At 42.1% G+C, this 20,179-nt stretch overlaps 1 protein-coding gene across 2 annotated transcripts in view; it reads left to right on the top strand.

The window, feature by feature from the left end:
• LOC144682761 (anoctamin-7-like) overlaps positions 1–13,538 on the top strand; it is a 97,238-nt gene extending 83,700 nt beyond the window's left edge. Inside the window, exons 18-22 of one of the 2 annotated variants that reach the window (XR_013577100.1) lie at positions 934–1,067; positions 3,328–3,408; positions 8,773–8,844; positions 12,983–13,223; positions 13,260–13,538. Coding sequence is in view for 1 of the 2 variants with exons in the window: in XM_078545420.1 (XP_078401546.1) it covers positions 934–1,067; positions 3,328–3,408; positions 8,773–8,826 (269 nt within the window). In the remaining variant the exon portion in view is untranslated. Of the gene's footprint in view, positions 1–933; positions 1,068–3,327; positions 3,409–8,772; positions 8,845–12,982; positions 13,233–13,259 lie in introns of those variants that run through there. The other variant, XM_078545420.1, reaches the window with a different exon arrangement.
• The last annotated feature ends 6,641 nt before the right edge of the window (positions 13,539–20,179 follow it).

Below are 20,179 nucleotides of genomic sequence, written 5' to 3'. Positions count from 1 at the left end.
CGCAACCCCAACGTTAAGGGAGGAGTCCCTGTATAGCATCCAGGTCACTTGTGACTACCAAATCATGAATTGAACAGAAAAAAGGCAAGCTAGAAGTGGCCAATGCTTTGAAATTATTTGGGCTACTTGCTGTTTTTATATAATGTGCACCATTAATTGTATACAGGTTTACACAGTTTCAGGTTTCTTTTTGTGCAGACAGTGTTTGTCAGTGCAGATACAATCTACCATATCAGTAAATAAAGACAATCATTCTGAAGGATTATTGTTTATGAAATCTTTGGGACAAATGTGAATAGAGACTATTCCCATTTGACAACATGGAGTTTACGTGGCATTCCCTTTATTTATTCAATCAATCACTTCTTCACAACACTATTAAATTTGTCTACTGTCTTGATTTACGCTGAGTAGCCATATCCTCTATGATGGCTTACAGCTCAGTCTTGTGACCAAACTGCACAAATGCCAGTTTCTGGATTTCTATCCAGGATGTTCTGAAATATGCCATGAAGTGCTGATGTTGTCTATTAAAGTGTGGTTATTTGTACCAGTCTATATCCCCAGGCTGCTCTCTCCTGGCCTACCACTAGGCTAGAGGCTTTGTACAAGCATTCTGTCAGTGCGTGCTGATACTTGCAAATCTCTTATTAAAATATTTTATTCTTGTGGTAAGGTCATCAAAAAAATTTGTGTGCCTTAACAAACATTTTGTTTATTTTCAGTAGTTAATTTTAATTAGCCAAAAAGTGATGGAAGTGGGCTTTACTGCTCTTTAGCCAATTGTCCATTTTTAATTAATTTCTCTATGGTTGTTACATGTAAGGCTTAGATAGAAAATATACCCCCTACTGCCAGCAAAATGCTACTGCACCATGCTTTTCCCTGCTTTGTGGATATGGGTCATGACTAACATGGATTGTGTATTGTCAGGTCACTGGTTCACAATATTGGATCTAATAAATAATGTAGCTGTGCTGACCAATGGCTGCCTCATTGCATTCACTGCAGAATTCGGGAGGGAGAAGCCCTTTCATGAAAAACTCATCATCCTGATTGTGTTTGAGGTATTGCAATTATTTTAATAAATGCCAACCTATATAGTCTGCTGGGAAAATTTTGCTACAATATTTTTTGGAAAAAGGAAAATGAACAAGTTTGACTGGTATTAGGCGCTGTGATTTAAAGGTATAATAGCAACATGCCTGATTAATCTCTTTAAGGAGGAAAAACAAACTTGTGACTTTTTAATTTTCTCAACTCTTAACAATAATGATGACAATGCGATAAATGGTGGCACAAGAAACTGGAGGATTCAATGGGTGAAATGATAGCTTTTTATTCTAAGACCTGGACTCGAGTGATAAGATGAAAGTTTCCTTCTGTTGCCAATTAGGGTTGCACTTTTTTATTGCTTTGTGAGATGTGGGCATCGCTGGCAAGGCCAGCATTTGTTGTCCATCCCTAATTGCACTTGAGAAGGTAGTGGTGAGCCGCCTTCTTGAACTACTGCAGTACATCTAGTGAAGGTGCACCCACTGTGCTATTAGGAAGGGAGTTCCAGGATTGTGACCCAATGACAGTGAAGCAACAGCAATATAGTGCCAAATTAGGTTGGTGTGTGACTCGGAGGGGATCTTGCAGGTGGTGGTGTCCACATGCACCTACTACACATGTCCTTTCAGGTGGTAGAGGTCGAAGCAGCCTTGCTGAGTTGCTGCAGTGCATCTTGTAGATGGTACACCCTGCTGCCACTGTATGTTGGCGGTGGAGGTATTGAATGTTTAAGGAGGTGGATGGGGTGCCAAACAAGCGGGCTGCTTTGCCCTGGATGGTGTTGAGCTTCTTGGGTGTTGTTGGAACTGTTCTCATCCAAGCAAGTGGAGAGTATCCCATCACACTCCTGACTTGAGCCATGTAGGTGGTGGACAGGCTTTGGGAGATGAAGTACTTTTTGCAGAATTTCCAGCCTCTTGTAGCCACTGTATTTATATGATTAGTCCAGTTATGTTTCCGGTCAATGGTAACACTTAGGAAGTTGGTGGTGGGGGAATTCAGTAATAGCAATGCCACTGAACGTCAAGGGCCGATGGTTAGATTCTCTTTTGTTGGAGATGGTCATTGCCTGGCACTTGTGTGGCACAAATGTTACTTACCACTTATCAGCCCATGATGTCCTGGTCTTGTTACATGCAGGCACAGACTTTTTTATTGTATAATCATCAGTGGACACCACAGTCTGTAGGCTCAGTCTGGCAGGTATATTGTTCAAGACTCGGCAAGCTTGGTCAGTAGTCATGCCACAGAGACACTCTTGGTAAGAGAATTTGAAGATCCCCACCTAGAGTCCATACCATGTCTTTGCTACTTCTTTTAAGTGGTGTTCAATGTGGAGGAGTACTGATTCATCAGCTGAGGGTGGGGTGGGGGGGTATTGCAGCTAGTGGCAATCAGCAAGACATTTCCTTGCCCATGTTTGAGACTTCATGGGGTTTCTGATGGATTTGATTCACCAGTGGGATAGGACCTACCTAGGGATGGTGATGTGGAGCTTGGGACATTGTCTGTAAGGTATGATTCGGTGAGTATGGCTATGTCAGGCTATTGCTTGACAAGTCTGTGGGATAGCTCTCCCAATTTTGGCACAATTCCCCAGATGTTAGTGAGGAGGACTTTGCAGGGTCAACTGAGCAGGATTTTCCTTTGTTAGTTCCAGTGCCTAGGTTGATGCAGGTGGACCATCAGTTTTATTCTTATCCAACTTTTTGGTAGTGGTTTGATGCAACTGAATGGCTTGCTAGGTCATTTCAGTGGACAGTTAAGAGTCAATCACATAACTGTACATCTGGAGTCACTTGTAGCCAGACCAAATAATGACGGCAGATTTTCCTCCCTAAAGGATATTGCTGGACCAGATGAGTAATTACAACAATCTGGTCGTTTCTTGGTCACCATTACTGAGACTAGCTTTTTATTGCAGATGTATTAATTAATTGAATTGAAATTCCATCAACAGCTGTTAAATGATCAGCTGTAATATCCTACCACTATTAACTCAAATCATCGAACTGAGCAAAAACCTGGGATCTTCTTGATCTTTATGGATTTAGTTCCATTGTGCTGAATGTCTGATCATAAACATTTCCCATTATATTAATATGAACTCTACTTGTACCGTATAATAATTACATAAAATTTTGATGATCTATATATTTTACTGCAAATATATTAGTACTAATGCAATACACCTTCTACTGCAGTAGCTTATGCATTTGAACAAATGGTGTGTAGTAAAATATGTAAGAGAGTGTATTTTATTTCTTTCAGCATATAGTGTTTATATTGAAATATTTGCTGTCAACTTTGATACCAGATGTTCCTTGGCAAATACAACTGGCAATAGAGAGGGTAAGTCTTTAATGGCATTATGTCAATCTAAAATACTTTTTGAGTTAAAAGTGAAAATGACCATAGACTTGATAGCATTAATTTTTCATGGTTAAATATAGGAAATGTTCCATGTCTAATACTGAATATACTAAACAAAATGTGCATGCTGAGGTAGTATATCAGAAAAGATCTAAATCTCTGAAATTCCATATGGTTGGTCATCCTGCTTGTTGTAAAATATAAAAATATATAATTATAGAATCATAGAGGCCAGCCTACCCATCCTGTCTGTGCCAGGTCTCTGCCATTCTCCAAATGCCACTCCCCCCACCTTTTCACGTAGCCCTACACTAACCACTCACTGTGCAAATAAGGTTTTTCCTTATGTTGCCGTTGATTTTTTTGCCAATTACGTTAAATTTGTGCCCTCTGGTTCTTGACCCTTTCACCAACAGGAACATTTTTTCCCTAACTGCTCTAACCAGACCCTTCATGATTTTGAATACCTCTCCGCCTTCCCTTTGCCAAGGAGAACAGCCCCAGCTTCTCCAATCTAGCTACGTAACTGAAGTTCCTCATCTTTGGAACCATTCTCATGAATCTTTTCTGCACCCTCTCTAATGACTTCATATCCTTCCTAAAGTGTGGTGCCCAGAACTGGATGTAATACTCCAGCTGAGGCTGATCAAGTGTTTTATACAAGTTTACCATAACTTCCTTGCTTTTGTTCTCTATGACCCTAATTATAAAACCCGGGATCTTGTATGTTTTTTTAACCGTGCTTTCAATCTGCCCTGCCAACTTCAATGATTTGTGCACATATACCCCCAGGTCCATCTGTTCCTGCACTAGGTTTAGAATCATACCCTTAGGACTGAGATGAGGGGAAATTACTTCACTCAAAGGGTTGTGAATCTTTGGAATTTACTGCCCCAGAAGATTGTGAATGCCCCATTATTGAATACATTTAAGGCTGGGATAGACAGATTTTTGGTCTCCCACAGATATGGGGAAGGGACAGGGAAGTAAAGTTGAAGTCCAAGATCAGCCATGACTGTATTGAATGGCTGAGCAGGCTCGAAGGCCATATGGTCTACTCCTGCTCCTACTTCTTGTGATCTTGTGTTCATTTATTGTCTCTCCATGTTCTTCCTACCAAAATAAATCACTTCACACTTCTCTCCATTAAATTTCATATGCCACTTCTCCATTCATACCAACCTGTCAGCCCTTTTGAAGTTCTACGCTATCCTCCTCACAGTTCACAATATTTCCAAGTTTTGTGTCATCCACAAATTCTGAAATTGTGCCCTGTACACAAGCCTAGGGCATTAATATATATCGAGAAGAGCAGAGATCCTAACACCGACCCCAAGAAAACCCCACTAAAAACTGCCCTCCAGTCTGAAAAACAATCATACATGACTACTCTGTTTCCTGTCACTCAGCTAGTTTCTTATCCATGCTGCTGCTGTCCCTTTTACTCCATGAGCTCCAACTTTGTTCATTAGTCCGTGGAACGGCACTTTATCAATGTCTTTTGGATGTCCATATACACTGCATCAACCGGATTACCCTCATCGACCTCTCTATAACCTCATCAAAAAGCTCCAGCAAGTTAGGGAAAAATTTTTCCCCGTTGGGGGGGGAAGTAGGGGAGCGGGCATGGGTGGGTGCGCCTCCGATCGGCGCCCCTGATTGGGTGCATGCCACCGTTTTACGTGGGCAGGCCAATTAAGACTCGCCCTGCATGACATCTGCCAGGAAGTGCTATGCGCTCCCTGTGCAGGTCGGGGGGGCGATTCCCTCAGTCGGGAATGTGCTCTTTTGCACATGCGCGCGAAAGAACACACTGATCTCCTGAGGCTAAGTGCTGCCTCAGAGAGATAGGCTCCGAATTAAAATTTGCAATAAAAATGATAGAAGCATTTCCCTGGCATGTCCCCTCAAATGGACATGTCCACAACTTTAACTGAAACCTTTATTAAGAATTTAAATACCCTCATGAAACCTCATCCCGCCCATGGATGAGGTTTCATGTTTTTTCTGAAGCCCGCCAGGGCTCCCGGCCTGCCCACCAACCTTAAGATTGGACGGGCAGGTCGATTAATGATTTTAATTAGTTTCTCAATGGCCTCAATAGGCCATTGACAGGTCATCGGGCATGCAGCTGACTCGGCTGCGCCCCCGCCGACCTGAAAATGGAAATGAAGTGGGGTGACGTCGGAAGTTCCACCCGACGTCGTCCTGCGTCATTTTATGCATCGGCGAGCGGGCCCCGCCCCCACTTGCCGACCAGAAGATCCTGCCCTTAGTTAAACATGATTTGCCCTTAACAAATCCATGCTGGTTTTCCTTAATTAACCTGTATTTACCCAAGTCACTGTTAATTTTGTCCCTAATTATCATTTCTAAAAGCTTCCTCACCACCAAGGCTAAACACTCTGGTGTGTAGTTGTTGAGCTTATCTTTGTTTCCATTTTTGAACAAGGATGTAACATTTGTAATTTTCCAGTCCTCTGGCACCACCCCTGTGTCCAAAGAGGATTGGAAAATTATGGCCAGTGCCTCCATAATTTCCTTCCTTATTTCCCTTAGTACCCTTGGAATCATCTCATCCGGTCCTGTTGACTTATCAACTTTATGTACAGCAAGCCTATCTAATATCTCCTCTTTATCAATTTTTAACCCATCAAATGTTTCAACTACTTCCTCTCACTATGACTTTGGCAGCATCTTCTTCCTTGGTAAATACAGATGCAAAGTATTAATTTAGCATCTCAAAAATGCCCTCTGCCTCCATGTGTAAATCACCTTTCAGGACCCTAATCTGCCCCTTTTACTCCTCCTTTTACTATTTATATGCCTATGGCAAACTTTTGGATTCCCATTTATGTCAGCTGCCAGTCTCTTCTCATACACACTCTTTGCTTCTCTTATTTGTTTTTTCTATTCCTCTCTGATCCTTCTATATTAAGCCTGATTCTCGGTTGTATTTATCCACCAGACATCTGTCATATGTATAATTTTTCTGCTTCATCTTACTTTCTGTTTCTATCACCATCCTGAGAGCTCTGGATTTGTTTGCCCGACTTTTCCCCCTCATGGGATTATACCTTGACTCTACCAGCACTATGTCCTCTTTTAGGGTAGTCCTTTGTACGCTTACAATTTTTCTTGCCAATTTTTGATTCCAATTTACCCAGGCCAGATCTGTTCTCACCCCATTGAAGTTTGCCATCCCCAAAATAATTATTCTTACTCTGGATTGCTCCAGGTCCAGAAGTGTCTCCTTTCTCCATAGCCAACCTAAAGTGATGAAATGGTCATTGTTCCCTAAACGTTCCCCCACTAACACTTGATCCACTTGGCCCACTTCATTCCCAAGAACCAGTTCCGGAAATGTCTCCTTTCTCATTGGACTGGAAACATACTGATGTAGAAAATTTTACTGAACACACTCTTCATTATCTCTTCCCCTTTCTGCTCTTTACAATATTATTATCCCAGGTAATATTAGGGTAATTAAAGCCCCCCCCCCCCCCCCCCCCCCCCCCCCCCCGCCTCCATTATAACTACTCTATAAGTCTTGCACTTCGCTATAATTTCCCTGGAAATTTGTTCTTCTATATCTTTCCCACTAGTTGGCGGCCTATAGACTACACAAAGCAATATCATGGTATCTCTTTTGTTAGTTAACTCTAATTAAATAGATTCTGTCCTTGACCTCTCTGGGACATCCTCTCTCCCAAGAACTGCAGTGTTCTCCTTAATCAATATTGCCCCCCTCCTCATTTCTTTTCTTCCTTATCTTTCATGAACACCTTGTATCTAGGAATATTTAGTATCCAGTCCTGACTTCTTTCAGCCAAATCTCTGTGATTGCCACATTATATTTCCACGTGGCTATCTGTGCCCAAGTCTTACCAACCTTATTTATTGCATTCTGCGCATTCACATACATGCACAGAAATCCTAATTTAGACTTTATTATATTCCATCTTACTGTGACCTCACCTAATACCTCCTTTAGTGCTATCCATCTCTCCCAAATTCTCCCAATTTGGTGCTCCTCTCTAATATTAGCTGCTGGTTCCCACACCCCTGCCAAGTTAATCTAAACACTCCCCTCAAGCACTAGCAAATGATCCCACAAGGAAATTGCTCTCGGCTCTGTTCAGGTGCAACCCGTCCTACCTGTACAGATATCTCCCCCAGACATGGTCCCAATGTCCCAAGAATCTAAAGCCCTTCCTCTGAACCATCTCTCCAGTTACACATTCATCTGCTCGATCCTCCTATTTCTATACTCGCACGTAGCACTGGGAATAATCCGGAGACGATGACCTTTAAAGTCTTGTTTGCCAGCTTCCTTCCTAGCTCCCTAAACTCTGCCTGCAGGACCTCATCCCTCTTTCTACCTATGTGGTTAGTACCAATGTTGACCACAACCACTGGCTGTTCACCCTCTCAGAATGCTCTGCAGCTGCTCAGTGACATCCTTGGCCCTGGCATCAGGGAGGCAGCATACCATCCTGGATTCATGCCTGCATACGTAGAAGCACCTGTCTTTTCTCACAACTTTCAAATTGCCTATCACTATTGCTTTTCAATCTTCCTCCTGGTCCCCTTTACAGCTGAGCCAGCCATGGTGTCATGGACTTGGCTCTGACTACGATCCCCAGATGAACTACTACTCTCACCAGTATTCAGAACTGAATACTTGTTGTAGAGCGAGAAGCACTCAGGGTACTCCTGCAGTACCTCTCCACTCCTCGATTGCCTGATCACCCATTCTCTCTCTCTGCCCGCATACCCTTAAAAGCTGTGGGGTGACCACATCTATAAACATGCTACCTATGAAGCCCGCAGCTTCACAGATGCACTGTAGTGATGTCAGCCTCTGCTCAAGCTCTGAAATCCGAAGTTGGAGCTGCTGTAGCTGGTGACACTTTCTGCACATATGGTTAGCCAGGATACTGGAAGAATGAGAGCACGATGTGCACTCCACGGGCGATATTTAATGGAGACAATGGTGGTCTTGCCTAGGCGAGAGGCCTGTACCACCACTTTTCGGGAAGGCCCACCGAATTAAGGGCTGAATTCAAAACCACCAAGTACCAAAGAAGAGTCATTATGGACTCAAAATATTAACCCTGTTTCCCTCTCCACTGATGCTGCCAGACCTGCTGAGTTTTTCCAGCACTGTGTTCTTATTTCAAATCAAACACATACTAATCAGGAGCAAGCATAATTCCCAAAATAAATAAGTTTCTCAGTTCCAAAGTAATTTTCTTAGTATTTCTGTTTACATTGTACATGTCTGTCTGTGCACAGATGAAGAGCAATATATAACAGAATGGCATTGTTTTGTTACATTAGGAAAAATATGAAGCACAAAAGGTAATGGAAGCTGAAAGCACCAGTTCATTTTAGGCAAAGTGCAATAAATATGTAAGTAATTGAAATATTCACCATGTATTCCTAATACTAGCCTTTGCATTTACTGATTATTCCATAATTTAATGTTTATTATAATTTTATGGGGCTTTTCTGTTCCTTTGGGGAGCATGGAGAGATCAACAATTGTAGCAACAGCATGGAACAGAATGAGGAGTTATCAATAGAAAACCATTGCACTAACTGTTAAATTGTGGCAGGGAATTTCAAGTTCAATCTTTGAAGGATCCAGCTCTCCTGAAGTTGAGCTATACCAATACTAATAGTACTCATCACAATTACTGTTTATCATAAAAAATGCAAATAAACATTAATCTAGCTCCAAAGTCACTCCATAGTAGTTCTCTTGCCTCTGAATCAGAAGGTTATGGATTCAAGCCTCACTCCAGATACATGGGGCAGAATTTTACAGGCACCTGCTGGTGAGTTTGCAGGTGAAAGGACCTGTAAAATTCCCTGGGTGGACTTCCCGCCGCCCTCCCACCCACCCTGACCTGTCCACAATTTCATGGGGATGGGTGAGGCCTAGGGCGGTTTGCCCGCCCATGCCCCAATTGAGGCCCTTGAGTCCAATTAATAGTCAATAAGGGCTCCTTCCCACCCAGGCCAGCCCAAGGGCTCCAAGGATGTTGGTGGTGGGGGTGGGGGTTGAGGGGAGCACAGCAAGTTACCCTGCCCAGGCATTGTGGGGAACATCTCCATTATTTGCCACTTTGAAGATCAAGCACCCCCATCCCAACAAAGTCTGGGGCCCCTGGGTGCTCCCTCCATTCCTGCCCTTCAAATCATGAACCCCCCCCAACCACACCCCTCACTCTCACATCCACCAACCCCGCAGCTCACACACCACCCTCCCTCAACCGCCCAGGGCCTCCTGCCACAACAACCCCCCGGCCATTACTTACTTGCATCTTGCCTCTGGCAACCACTCCCAATGATGCTGCTAGTATGACAGAGCTACTGGCCAATCTGAGGTGGGACTTGCGCCCAAGAGAGGGGCTGGAAATCTCGTCTCCAGCCAATTATTGCATCGGGGGAAGCGCTGATCAGCAGGAATGCGGAAGCTCCCCAGTCGGAAAAATTCTGCCCATCAGCCCATAATCTAAACTATCGCACCAGTGCTTCACTGAGGAGTGGTGAGTACACTGTGAAAGCTGTAAACCAAGATCCTGCCTGCCCTTTCAAATAGATGTAAAAGATCCAGTGGAACTAACACAAGAGCAAGAAGATTCACCTGGTGTCATTACCACCCTCAACTGCATCATTTGTATTTATATTCCTATTGTGGACTATGGGGCAAATAGGGTGGAGTTTCAAAAGGACATAATTCTAAAGGTGGGGCAGGAGCAGAGGGACCTGGGTATAGATGTGCATGAGTCATTGAAGGTGGCAAGACAGGTTGGGAGCACGGTTAATAAAGTGTAGAGTATCCTGGGCTTTATTAATAGGGGCTTAGAGGACAAGAGCAAGGAGGTTATGTTGAACATGAGTTTGGCCTCAGTTGGAATATTGCATCCAGTTCTGGGCACTTTAGTAAGGATGCAAAGGCATTGGAGAGAGTGCAGCAAAGATTCAGGAGAATAGTTCCAGGAATGAGGAACTTTAGTTATGAAGATAGATCAGAGAAGTTAGGACTGTTTTCCTTGGCGAAAAGAAGGCTAAAAGGAGATTTGATAGAGGTATTGACAATCATGAGGGGTCTGGACAGAGTAGATAGGGAGAAACTGTTCCCACTTATGAAAGGATCAAGACCCAGAGAGCACAGATTTAAAGGAATTGGTAAAAGAAACAAAAGCGACATGAGGAAAAACATTTCCATGCAGCGAGTTGTTAAGGTCTGGAATGCACTGCATGAGATTGTGGTGGAGGCAGGTTTAATAGAAGCATTGAAAATGGAATTAGACTGTTATCTGAAGAGGAAGAATACCCAGGGTTATGGGAAGAAGGCAGGATAATGGCACTAAGTGAATTGCTCATTCAGATAGCCAGTGCCAATATGATGGGCTGAATGGCCTCCTTTTGCACTGTAACAATTCTGTGACCTATCTCATTGTTGTATGTGGGATCTTGCTGTGTGAAATTCACTGCTGCCATTTTCTACTTTACAACAGTTAATACTGTTCATAACTATTTCATTAGCTGTGAAACACAGAATTTATGAAAAACCACTTTATAACTAAAATGTTATTTTATCAAAAAATTGGAAACTGGAGTTTTGACTTGTTCTTCAAATAATCTGACTATTAGAGTGTTTGCTTTGTTTTCCTTGTCAATAGGAACAAGAACACTGAATATTGCTGAGCAAATTATTTTTTAACATAGGAATTTCTTGTTGCCGGACAAAAATTCATGACAACAGTGGAACAGTTGTTAAAAATGATGAGGCAGCAAATATTTCTTAGATTTCAGTAAGGGCACTTTAGCCATATTTGTTTGTGTGGTATGCTGTAGTTCTGCAGTACTGATTTTGAACAGCAGAGGTGGAGTGTTGGAAAAACTGCTTAATTGTTTCTGTTCAAAGGGCTTGCATACCATGACATTGTCATAATGAGCACCCTCGCCTTTGAATCAGAAGGTTGTGGGTTCATGTCCCACTCCCGGAAACCAAGAACTGTGAATGTACTCGAAAGAGTTGAACTTATAAAACAAGGACACAAGAAGGGAACATGTTAAAATGAGAAAAGTGTTGATTATACCACATACTACAAATGATAGACAACAGGAAGAACATGAAGGAGTTAAGGGAAGCAACGAGCTGAAAATTCTATGAAAGCATTTGTGAAGTATTTTAGTGCCATGTTAGCAACAGTTTTAATATTTAGTTGTGTAAAAAAAAAAGTGCCCCCCCAGAAAATATTTTCAAATCGCTGCATGGAATTGCAGATTTCCTGCCCATTATGAAAATCAGATGGTTTCTATCAAATTGAAATATGTGCTGATGTACATGACTGCAGTGTGCAGCCAGCGCTGACTGCACTGTTGAGTGGCTGCACACCTCAGCAAGGGGCCCAAAATTGTGAGTCTAGCGCCAGTTGAAACTAATCTGTTTTAGTGCGCCTGAACGGGGAAGTGCATTGTGGCTAGATTAGGTGCTGGAAGCCATTCAAAAATTAATTGTAGATTAGGAAACACACAATATTGGCACAACATGGTAGAGAAGGGCCTCTAAGGTTTTCCAATGCTACACTGTAGTTCTTAGTCGAGGAGGTGCAGAGGAGGAGAGATGTCATCTATGCACCAGGGACCGGGAGGCCCTTCAGACAAAGTCTTAGAAGGCTGGTGGTCAATAACAGGAGTCAAGTCCTGACCTTATGACCTGGCTGTAGTGCCATAAAAAGTTCAATGAACTCACATGAGTGATCAAGGCTACTGAATGCATTTTCAAATGCCCTATCTTCCCCAACTGCACTACTAACCTAAGCCATTGCTCAATACATCACATCATTATTGCTCACCCACTAATAATCTCTATCAATCAGCACTCATACCTAACATTCATAAACTTCATCTCACCCTCAAACACTTAGCAAACCTCATAGCCACACCGGCCGAATAGATTACATTAGATTCACTGACACACTTCCCTGCCTCCTGCAGGACTACTTGGTGCACCTCTGGAGGTAGCAGGTGCTATCGGGTGTTGGAGCAGAATTGGGAGTGCAGTTGGTTTCACTTCCCCTAGGCAGGGAAAGAAATAAAACAGCTAAGATGCCCACTGCTAAATATTTTCATTAGACACAGAATATAAGGGTTCATCCCACACACCTATCAAAGAAACTGTACAAAGGAAATGTGGACTGCAGATCAGGCTACAAAATGATCTCTGATCCCCTAACCTGCAGTTCCTGTGAACACAGCCGCCCACAGGAAGTACAGAAGCAGTAAGTAAGCCATTCACGTTTTCAGCAGATGATATAGTGTTATCAGGTAAGGACAGAACAGGCAGTGATAGGATCTGTGGCCAATAAGCTGTTGGCTCTCACTGTTGGCCACCGCATGTGAAAAGTAGCTACTTAAGTAGGTATTGAAGGGAGCTTGGTATCTGTGACAGCATCAAAAATGACCTGCAGGAGAAAGGGAGAAATTGAAAAATAAATAGCTGTTATGTGCTGACTGTATTTTTTTCCTTTAGATCTAAAGGAAGAGACAGAACAGAAGTACGTTTTATCCATATATGTAACCATCACTGAAGAGATATCTGACCTGCACTGAAGTTGAATAAACAAAAGATTGTGAGAAAGTTTACATGATCCTTTCACAATTAGCTGTGTAGGATGCAAGCTAACTGACCAAAAAAACTAAAACACTGGAGGTAAACATATTCCTAAGTCTCCAACTGGTAAAAAAAAGCATAGGGCTGAATTCTCCAGTCGGTGAGCGGGGGCGGGGCCCACACACCGACGCATAAGATGAGCAGGGGCGGGCGTCCCGACATCACTGTGCATCATTTAGATCTTCAGTTTGGTGGACTCGGCTGTGCACCTGCCGAACTGTCAAAGGCCTATTAAGGCTTGTTAGAAGCTAATTTAATCAATTAAATGAGCTGCCCGTCCAAACTTAAGGTAGCAGGCAGACGAAGAGCCCAGGCGGCCTTTGCATTTTTCATGGAACCTCATCCATGGGCGGGATGAGGTTTCATGGAGGGTTTAAAAATTCAATTAAAAAATTTTTTTTAAATCACTGATATGTCCCAGCTCCTGTGACACTGTCACATGAAAACAGTTTTCAAATATTTTATTTAGAAACTTTAAACTTAAACAAATCTCCCTCAGGGAGATTTCTGCTCTCTTTTCACGCACATGCGTGAGAGAGTGCACTCCAGACTCAGGGAATCCACCCCCCACCCCCGCCCGCACAGGGAACGCTCAGCGCTCAGGTGGGCCTTAATTGGTCCACCCATGTAAAATGCTCCCTGCACCCCCTGCTCCTACACAACAACCCCCCCCCCCCCGATGGGGGTCAAAATTCAGCCCAGAAGCAACGGAGAATCTCATTTGTTTCCTGCACATGGTGCAAAATTGAGGGCAGCTCACCCATAATTTTTTGATGTGCACTGTTAATGACTGTGATTCTCCATCATTAATCCTTCCTTTATTAGTGGCTGTCTTCTCCCCTGTTAGATTCTGGTAGGCCTGCTGTGCATATCTAGTATTTTATACTTCATACTTTTGCTTTTGTTTTTTTATCTCTTTAAAATGAGCCACTTCACTTTAGTAAAGTGACAAATTCAGGCTAGTTATCTATACTGAACTGGGAAATTTCAAATGTTTTATAACAAGTGTCATGTAATGCCAGTTCATGAAATCATTTCTGATGCAAAAGCTCATGATTACGCTGTATTTTATCCCAATGCCAAACCAAATATGAGCATAATGAGAACAAATGGCTTGAGTCGCTAAGTGCACTGGCACTGTAACAGGTTCAGGACGATTCTGGTCAGGATTTCTAGTGAAGGTTATGATTGCAAAGCAGGAAGCACTGGAATTACAATTACATACCAGGCTGATCAGCCTGTGAGCAGAGAAAAAAGATGTTAAAATTTTGGGGGGTTGAGGGTGTGGTGGGAGCAAGCCTTTCATCATTTGTTTATGACCTCACTAGAAATACAAAGCAAAGGAAGTCTTCCTGAACACTTTATGGTGATGCCACACATAACAACCAGAGCAATTCATCCACAATGTAATTATTTTTGATCACATATCTGCACCACAACTAAGACCATCTACTTCTACCTCCATATCATTGTCCCACTCCGTGCCTAATCAGCTCAACTGCTGCTGAAACCCTCACCTATGCCTCTGTTACTTTCAGACTTGACTACAGACTTGTTTATTCCAAAGCACTCCATCTGTCTTCTACCTTCCATAAACCTAAGGTCATCCAAAACTCCACTGCCCTTGTCCTAACTCACACCAAGTTCGGTTCAGCCATCACCACTGTGCTCACCACCCTACATTGGCTCCCAGTTAAACAACACCTTGATTTTAAAATTCTAATCCTTGTTTTCAAATCCTTCCATGGCCTCAATCTTCCCTATCTCTGTTACCTCCTCCAAACCCTACAATACTCCAAGATATCTGCACGCCTCCAATTCTGCCCAGTTGAGCATTTTCAGTTTTATTTGTTCCACCATTGGCAGGTGTGCCTTCAGCTGCCAGGCCCTAAGTTCTGCAATTCCCCCCCTAAACCTCTCTGCCCCTCTACCTTCTTTTCACCTTTAAGGCTCTCCTTTAAAATCTACCCTTTGGATCAAACCTTTTTGTCAACCGATTTAATTTCTTCTTAATGTGGTTCAGTGTCAAATTTTGTTTGATAATGCTCCTCTGAAGTGGGACATTTTACTTCATTAAAGGCACTATATAAATGCAAATTGTTGTTGTTGAAAGCAAATAAGTATTTCTGCTTCCCCTTGCCATTTTTTGTTAACGCCAACACTGGCAGAGAAAACTCAAGTTTTCGGCCTTCTGTTCATGACATGCCAAGCACCTTTTTATTCATCCTAAACTTGTTGTTATGCTAAAGCCGGGGCCCAGATGCTGTTTCACTGCATCCTTTGAAGAGATAATTAAGAAACCCAATGAAACGATCTTGCCTACCTCTTCACATAGTACTAATGTTATGAGCATGTACTATCAGATGGGGCGCCTGTGCTAAAACGCAATCACACGCCTGGAAATATCTTTGTGCTGGCACACGCACTGTTTACACTATTCTGAAAAATAGAAGTATTTGCTCTTGGTTTGTTGAATTCATGCAGTTAAAACAATACACTGCTGATGGACAAGATTACAGTACAGTAACAACATTTCTGAAGAAATATGAAATTTCTCTGTGCACTATTTTTATTACAGTATTTCAATTTTCTGCATGTTGTATTTGCCCAATGTTATACTATTATACATTTGTAATTGCAATGCTTTTCCTACAGACAATAAAAATAAATATTGTTTAATAGTGTTAAGGATTTCTTACTTTAACTTTTTTTTAGCAATTGTTCTATTGTTGCAGTATACCATAGTAGACTATATACGCAGGAATAGTACACATAAAATTGGCTGAGATCTATTTTTGGCAGTGAGAGTCTTTGACCCTTAGTAGACTTGCTGTTCTCTATGCCTGCCAGGAACCATTTACAATCTGCCTTTCCATAAGCTTTTGAACAAATTGGGATTCATAGTTTTCATTGTTCTCTGGCAAATGATTTCTACTAGAAAGCAAGGAAATCCACTCATCTCCCCTCATTATAAGGAATTGTTGCCTGAGCTCTGACTCCAACATTCTCTTTTTCCTCCCCCTATCTCTCTGGCCCTTTAAAAGCAGCAGCCTATGAACAGCTGCAGCTGAACACACTTCCCCTCCCACCCAACAGCAGAGAACTAGTAAAGAGGAGGATGCCTGCTCTTAAGTCATCTTGCATGCTAAATTAACCCCCCCTCCAGGAAAAAGCGGGCATGGGACAATGGAATGACATGGGCATATGGAAATTCTGCCCTGCCATCCCTTCACTATGCCCAGGAAAACCCTGGCACGTTTGGATGAATTATATTTTGTGCATTATGTATTTCACCAATCAGTATGTGTTATATAGGTGAATCAGTATGTGTTATATAGGTGAAAATATTGGATGGTAAATGACACAGTGGGGAATTCTTGGTAGATTTATTTTTTGCACCAGCCAAAAATCCACCTGCAACACTTTCACTTCTGCACTGAAGTATCCTGAATTGGTGCCCATGGTATTTAAGAAGATCCTCTCGCGAGATTAAAAAGTTTATTGTTGGAAAAGAACAATATTTATCTGTTGCATTTCCTGCAATACTACTGGATTAGTGATTCATTTCTTGGATTATCAGACAGAGCAGGCAGGTTTGGGGAGGGAAGATTTCAGCGGTCACAGGAACAGTGTGAAAACAGCGGCAAGTCATTCTCCATTTTTGAGAAGGGCATGTGCTTGCCATTGAAAATGTATATGGCACTGCATTCTGGTAAGATCCAGAGACACATCTCATGACGATGTTACATCATAGTAAGTCAGTGACTGGGTAATGGTGGTAGAACACGCTGACTATTTAGTTAACTTGCTCAAAGTACCAATGAGATCCCTGAATTATTTTCTTTTCCCCTCAGGGCTCCGGGATTGAGTTTCCTGGAGTCCTATACAAGCTAGTCTTGTTGGGGTTAATCAATCAGAGTCCAGTTCTGTGGCTGAACTTTTACCCAATCCAGAGTGTAACTGTGTCTTTTTCTGAACATTATGCACAGCCAGTACCTTCTGAGAAATCCACAAAAGTAATACTCAGTTTTTGTCAGTCTAGATTCTTCTGATTGGTCAGTTTAAGAGTGCATCTGCTGTTGAATTTGTTTGGTTGGTGCTACCTGGTATACACAGAGGCACATGGGCCACACAGCGGACTGAAGCTCATGATGCACTTGCGGCTGCTAACGAATGGCTGGTGGTGGCTGTGGGGTGGGACAGTTGGTGGAGAACAAAAACAGCAGAAGAGGAACAAAGCAACAAAGTTAGTCAGGCTGGAGAGATTGTTTCTGTGAGGGAAGGGATGGGATTGATGGGAGATGGGGAAGGCATGGGAGGGATGGAAAGAATGGGATGGGGTGACATAAGAGAATGGCATGGGAAAGATGGGATGGAGATGCCATGGAAGGGAGGGAGTGGCATGGGAGGGATGGATGAGATAGAATTGGTTAAGTGTGGCAAAATGGCATGAACAATTCTTTGATACAACTTATTCAAAAGCTTTTCTTGGTGCTAAAATTGAAGATTCTTTCAATTTGAATGAAGATGTTTTAGAAAAGCTGTCAGGTAAATTAAAAGAGCATATCAGCATTAATTCTATAGATGAAGAAGGTGATAGTAGTCTATACACCCCAATGGCCATGTCTTTGCACAAACTTAAGCTCAAGGAAGGAGCAGTTATAACGTAGCCACAAAACTTGAATCATAAGCAAGGTCTTATCATGGTAGGTGCACCATGAAGAATATAAAATTGATATAGATAGAAAAGTAACTAGAAAAACAATGAATGATGGAAATTGCAATAAGTAATGTATGCTGTAAAGTGGGATTGATAATCTAGAGTTTTGCCTGATTGTGCACAGGGCATCTTTACAGAACCTTGTTTCAGGAGACTGATATTAAAGGCCAGTGAAAGAAATAAGCCTGATAGGCTGAGTAATCATAATCCATTGCAACACATATTTTTCCTCCTTTTTGTATTACACTATGTGAAAATCAAGAGCTCCCTTAGAAAGAATTCTCAGGTATTGGGACCACATCTGGGTCCCAAGCCCACACAGAGGCCTGTTAATAGGGGGAATATTATGGGAGGCATCTGGTTACAGGATCCACACCAGTTGGTGAACTCAAGACTAAGACCCAGAGCCTTTCCTTGCAGAGAGAGAGTTTATACACTTTGTTCAGTGTCAACACTTCTCACATCCCCAGTATCCCAGCTACCCCTATTTATATGTGTTCAAATATCCATCGCCTATCTCCCTTAACAATGTAATTGACATTAAAAAAATCTTGACAATGTAATTGATAAGACATTGACAGCATCTGGTAGATTATTAGCTAGGAAGGTGTTTTCTTCAATGGTAGATGCTGAAATTGCAACAGGCAAATTTCAAGGGGTGTTTATTCCTCAAATCGTACTAAGCCCATCAGGCGTAAACCTGCTTTTTCAACTCAGGAGAAAACAGTTTCCAATTAGACTTTTGTACTCAATGATTATAAAAAAGTCACAACTCTAGACTTTTGATAACATTTATATTTATATTCCTAGGCATGTTTATACACAGAGTGAGAAGTTTTGATTTTGTTAAAGTTTTTGGTGAAGGAATAACTGGAAATCGTGTAATTAAAGAAATACTGTGGCAATAAAGAGACTAATTTGACAACAAATGTTTTGCGGGGCTCTGCTAGTCTACAGTAAACAGATGTGAATAGTTTCAGCTATAATTGTAGGAATGTTTTCAGTCTTAGATAATTTGTTTGGTTAAGGGTGATAACGTCTGGAATGATGGCTGTAAATTTGAAGGCTGATGCAACTTTACCTGTCACACTGCAATGGAACTATTGATATCTTCATGTGAAAACATTTCAGCAAATTACAATATAACAGTTTAAAAAATTACTTATTATAAAAATACTCTCGCCAAGGTCAGCCTTATTTCATGTGTAGTTGATTCTGACATTACTGAAGTGGAAAACTAAAGTAATTATTGTCTACAGTTGCCAGGTGCCCTGAAAATATTGGCTAATAATCTACTATGGCAACGTAAGTCACAGAGTTCAGGAAAATAGTCTTGTAAGTTATTTTCATGATTGCGCACAGAATATTTTCAATTCTTAAATTGTAAAACAGTTGTGCAGGACATCAGAAGAGCTAGAAAAAGTAGAAACAGTGATAAGGTATATCAAGAATAGTTAACAAAATTTGATTTTAAGATTTGTACAATTTAGAAGAAAACAAAAACTGCCAAGGAGCCCTAAAGTTTGAAAATCCAGAGAAATAGAAGTTAGACTGAGAGACAGTGTTGTGAGCCGTGGGGTGGAAAATTTCACCAGTCCCGAGAAGGCGGCTTTGGAAGCGGGGGCGAAAGTAAATTTGGAAAGTTTTGAATTGGTTCCCAGATGGTTCAGCATCTTCCTTCGCTTTTGCCAGAGGTGGGCTAAGAGCGGCGGCGTTTGCCTATCCGGCAGTGGCAGCCAAACAACCAAATTCATTTATGTGCAGCTTAGAAAAGTTGAACACAATGTCAGGTGATCTTGTGAATGATCCACCCCCATCACCCACTGCTGTGTTGGACCCCCACCCCCAGCAGGTTAGGGGAGGTGGCCTCACAACAGGAGGTTGAAGCATCATTAATGTTCAGGATGTGGAGGAGCTCAGCCGCAGCATCAAATGGCAAGGTTGCTGTCTGCATGTAACACAGCCTTGCCATTAAATTCTGAAACACTAGAGGTATAAATCTCCGCTGGCCATATTCATTCACCGTTACATGCACTATGCAGATGCTAATGGTGGCTGGAGTGCCTCCCTGCCAATCCAGCAGTGAGGTTCTTCGCTGGCTTAGGATGTGTGCGCTTCCGCCTCTGGAATCCTTTGGTGACTGTGGAGGTGGCCTCTTAATTGCCTGCCTCCCATAAGATTCCTCCCCAATGACAGACCACTGTATGGGGTCAGGACCCAGAAGTGGTCCCAACACCTGAAATATTTTCTAAGAGCTCTCTTGATTTCAACACAGTGTAATACGAAGAGGAGGAAAAACATGCGTTGGAATAGATTATGAACAGTTATTCAGGCTT

Source organism: Cetorhinus maximus, chromosome 7, assembly GCF_964194155.1.
Source record: "Cetorhinus maximus chromosome 7, sCetMax3.hap1.1, whole genome shotgun sequence".
Lineage (NCBI taxonomy): Eukaryota > Metazoa > Chordata > Chondrichthyes > Lamniformes > Cetorhinidae > Cetorhinus > Cetorhinus maximus.
Note: the sequence above shows the minus strand (reverse complement) of the source record. Positions and strands in the feature narration are given on the sequence as shown.